At 53.4% G+C, this 4,401-nt stretch overlaps 1 protein-coding gene across 1 annotated transcript in view; it reads right to left on the minus strand.

The window, feature by feature from the left end:
• Window positions 1-1,418: 1,418 nt before the first annotated feature.
• Window positions 1,419-4,401, minus strand: part of SCNN1G (sodium channel epithelial 1 subunit gamma) — a 22,624-nt gene continuing 19,641 nt past the window's right edge. Inside the window, exons 11-12 of the mRNA XM_040635220.1 lie at window positions 3,419-3,494; window positions 1,419-3,134 (exon numbers count right to left, since the gene is read on the minus strand). Coding sequence (XP_040491154.1) covers window positions 2,772-3,134; window positions 3,419-3,494 — 439 coding nt within the window. The 3' untranslated portion in view covers window positions 1,419-2,771. The remainder of the gene's footprint in view (window positions 3,135-3,418; window positions 3,495-4,401) is intronic.

Below are 4,401 nucleotides of genomic sequence, written 5' to 3' on the forward strand. Positions count from 1 at the left end.
GAGCTTCCCTCTGAAAGACAGTGTACCTGGCGGGTACGCACACAAGCTCTGGGGGCAGCCCGGGGCCATCAGTTACTACTGGTGGGGGCAGGAGGAGAACTCTGTGCCTCAGTTTCCCTATTTGCAAGATCACCTGGACTGTGTGTGAAGTGCTTCACAGAAACCCTGGCAAACAGTAAGTGCTCGACAAATATTAGCCATTATTATGATTATTGTTATTTTTATTAGCTCTATAAACTTTTCCTAAATGCCATCCCTGTCCTCAGTCCTGTCCCCATCTAAGGACAAAGAGATAAGACATCCTGCCCTCAGAGTGTTCACCGTTCAGTGAGAGAGACAGACAAATGGATAAAAATTCTATCAGAGGATGAAAATTCTAGAATAGAGGATCTCCAACTTCCTGGGGCAAGGGAGGGTATAGGAAGGCTTGACAGAGATGGCGACATTGGTGCCTGGCCTGGGACAATGGGTGGAGGAAGAGAGAGGGCAGCATTTGGCATTGCAGGAACACAAGCCCTGGGTTGGGTGCCAGGCAGGAAGGAGCTGGCTGGAGCCCTAGCGTGTGAGAATGTTCTCCCTGGGGTGGGGGGGAGGGATGGGTGGCTGTTCACTCCAGATGCTCCTGGCCTCACCTTTGACAAAGCCAGCAGCAACCCCAGCCTCGCCAGAGGTATTCCTGCCCGTGACATCATGCTGAGGCCGATCAGTTCCATGAATTGGAGGACACAGCCCCCACGCCTCTTGCCTCGGCCCAGGAGGAGGAGGAAGCTCGCTCTCGGCCATGCCCGGGCAGGCGTGCTCCACAAGTTCCTGTCCTCGCTGGCTGCAGCCACCCCAGCCCAGTAAGGACAGGAGCCAGGCTTGCACCCTCTGTAACCTGATGCTCGCCTGCATCAGCCCTGACTTCTGAGCCCACTCCTCAGGGGCACCACAACCAGCCCGCGGTCACGGTGACCTCCTCCCTGCTGGCTGCCAGGCCTGCTCATAGCACCCCACCCAGTGAGGTCCAGTGGAACCACTGCATGGGGCAGAGACGGCTGTTGCAGCCATTGGCCTGGAGTCAGGTTAGACAGGTGTCCCTGGGCCCAGGGAGGGACCCACAGCCCCTGCTCTTTTGCCAAAACTTCTGCCTCTACTAGCAAGCATCCTTGTGCTGGAAGCAGGCCTGAAATGCAGGCCTCTCTGCACCCGTGGGTGAAAGACTTCCTTCTGCCCTCTCGCCAAATGTTGAACCTTCCCTCTTCCCATCTGAACTGACCTGAGCCTCACCTTTAAAAGGCACAGACACTGCTTGAATGCGAAGTGATGGAGTGATAAAGTGTACAGGCTCCCGGGTCAGACTGCCTGGGTTCAAATCCCAGCCCTGCAACTTCCTAGCCGTGGCACCTGGGGTGAGTAACTTAGCCTTTCTGTGCCTCGGTTTCTTCATCCATACAATGGGATAAACAGACTCGCTTAATGTGCCAATCCAGGGATTGGAAGATTTTACTCTGTGAAGGGCCAGAGAGTACATATGTTAGGCTTTGCGCACTTAGGGTCTCTGTTGCAGTTACGTGGATGGCGGCCGTTGTAGCACAAACACAGGTGCGGATAATACGTAAATGAATGGTCATGGCTGTGTGCCAATAAAACTTTATTTGTGGACACTGAAGATGGAATCTTATATAATTTCCATGAGTCACAAAAGAGTTATCTTCTGATCTTTTTAATCATTGAGAAAAGTGCAATAAAAAAATATTCCTAGGTCATGAGCAAAACCACGATCTGGCCTGTGGGTTGCAGTTTGCTGTCCCCAACGCTCATCTCTGTAAGTGCTTAGAACAGCACCCAGCACACCGTTGCTGAGCTAACATTGAACACCTCCTGTGTGCTTCCCACATGTTAGGTATTATCATGTTGGAAAGTGTGAGTCCAAAAACGGTTGTCTGCGGTGGTTGGCTTGCTGGGGGGGAAGTAGGGGTGCTCCTGGGAGGAAGAGAGGCTGAGGTGAGTTATCAGATGATCCTTTGTGCCTTGGGCCACCACTGGACAGGGGTGTCCAGCAAGGCCCTTTCACGGGCCTTTCTGTGCTTGGGTAAGGGGCCCAGGGCACTGGCTTAGCTGCCCAGAACATGGCCCCACCCCTGCCTTGAGGACCTCCTGTCACACCCCCAGACCTCCCTTTATTGCATTCTCTCCCCCTACACGCTCCAAGGACCTCAGGCCAGCTCCCTGCCTGAGGGCACAGAGGAGAGACCTTGCCCCAATGTCAAAAACTAAGAACAGTTTATTCACAAACAGCCCCAGCTCCAGGGCTGGTGCTTCTTCCTGGCTTTGGCACTAGGCAGTGGTTGTCTGCCCTTGATCCCTCACGTCATACCCTTGGGCCCTAGCCCAGGCTGGAGGAGTGGGTGAAACTTCCAGCTTGGGGCTTTGAAGGAGTCTTTCTCTCTCTCAGGATCTGGTGAAAGCTCTGTCAGGCTTCCCTTCTGGCCTTCAGCCGGCCGGGCACCATTTCCTCAGCCCCCATCTCTCTCTGGAGCAGATGTGGGGCGGGGGTTGGGTGGCCGGATCTTTCTCACCCTGGACGGCTATGAGGGTGGCTGGGCAGGGTCCAATGGGTCCCCTGCACACACCCAAGTCCCATGTTGTTGGTCAAAGCCGACTTTTAGTAAATGTCTCTGAAAAGCCCAGAGGGGGTACCAAGGGTCCCCTCCATGTGCAGGAGACAAGGTCTAAGTTCTCAGACCGTGGCTGGGGTTCCTAGCTACGTCTCTCTTCACCTCCCTGCCTCAGGACTCAGGTGGTACCTGGGTGTCTGTGAGCTGGCTGGAGAAAGCCCTCTCTAAACGCAAGGTATTGTATCTGGGAGGTGGTGTGCCAGGCACCTGGGTCCCTGGGGCTGGAGGCAGGCGCAACGCGGAGGTGAAAGTGGGCAGGTCATCGTCTATATCGAGGCCCGGGTTGTCCTGGCCCTGAGGGCCAGGGGGAGCATGCCTCCGGGCCCACCACTCCTTGGCCTTCTGCCACTGGCGGCGGGCGATGATAGAGAAGAAGTCGATGAAGAAGACCTCAAAGATCTCAATGACACAGACGACAGAGCAGCTCATCCACAGGCCCAGCTGGCCACCAAAGTTGGATAGAAGCATCTCGATCTGCAAGGGAGGTCAAGCCACACCGTGAAGAAGGCCCCTCCTCCCAAGTTGGTCTCACACAGGGACCTCCAATTCCCAAGGGAGCCCCTGGCAAGTCCTAGCCCTAATGGGTTTGGAGGGCTTCCTATCCCCTCTTCCTCTGCCTACGCTGATTCCAGGCCTGGTTGGCCTATGGTGGCCCTACCAGCTCAGACTGGATTGCCAGCATCTGACTTTGCTCCCTGAGGCTGGGCAGATAGGCACATGTACAGACCCTGGGCAGGTCCCAGAAGGAAGCTACTCACGCTGTTGGCAGGGCTCTCCATGATGGATCTCTGGTTCAGGTCTTTGTAGAATATCAAGAGTTTGGCCAAGTCTGTCCTGCAGAAATTCCAACAGGGCGAAGGTGAGTTGGGCACCTTTGCATTCTACCAGATGACCAATCTTCAGCGTGATTGTCTCCCTCCTGCCCAGCCCCCAGCATGGCCCAGGCCCAGAGCTCCCCAGGGGTCCTAGAACCTGACCCCCGGGGCTCCTTTTGTGCCCTAGAGCACATCCCCAGCCTGGGCCTGGTTGTTCAGGCCATTCATTCCCTCCAAAACCATTTCCCACCCTCCAGACTAAGTCAGTCCACCCAGCTATACTCCCCTAGCACCCTGTTCTTCATTAAACCTTGACATTGCGGTTATTTGATTGCAATCTCAAACATGTACAGGACACACGCAGGTAATGTACACGAGCGAGGTAGGCTGGGTATGCAGAAGTGATAATGACCATACTAACAGTCAGCATTTATTGGACACTTGCTGTGTTGCCACCCACTCTTCCAAGTGCCTTATGTGAACTCACTCGTTTGATGCTCACAACAACCCTAGGTAGCTATGTTTTCATTGTCCCCATTTTACAGATGTGGAAACCAAGACCCAGGTTGGTTAAATCACTTGCTCAAGAACGCACGCTCATAATTGGCAGATCCAGTATTCAGACCTGGATAAATCATGGCCTAGGCCATGACCAGTACCTTTGACAAAGCAAAACAGGGTAGGAAATTCCAGATTACAGCCACGGAGATGTTCAAACTCTTTGTCAACTGATAGGGGCACTAATCATTCATAGTAGTGCCGTGATCACTGGAATGAATGTAAACGGTTGCTTTGGCTAAACCGGCTTGCGGCGTCCGAGGATCAGCCTGAGTGCTTCATGCATCGTAAGAAAGTGCTGTTACATGAGACTTTTATCTCATTTATATATATATATATATATGTATATATATATATATATATATATA

This window comes from Ursus maritimus, unplaced genomic scaffold, assembly GCF_017311325.1.
Source record: "Ursus maritimus isolate PB19 unplaced genomic scaffold, ASM1731132v1 scaffold_2, whole genome shotgun sequence".
Lineage (NCBI taxonomy): Eukaryota > Metazoa > Chordata > Mammalia > Carnivora > Ursidae > Ursus > Ursus maritimus.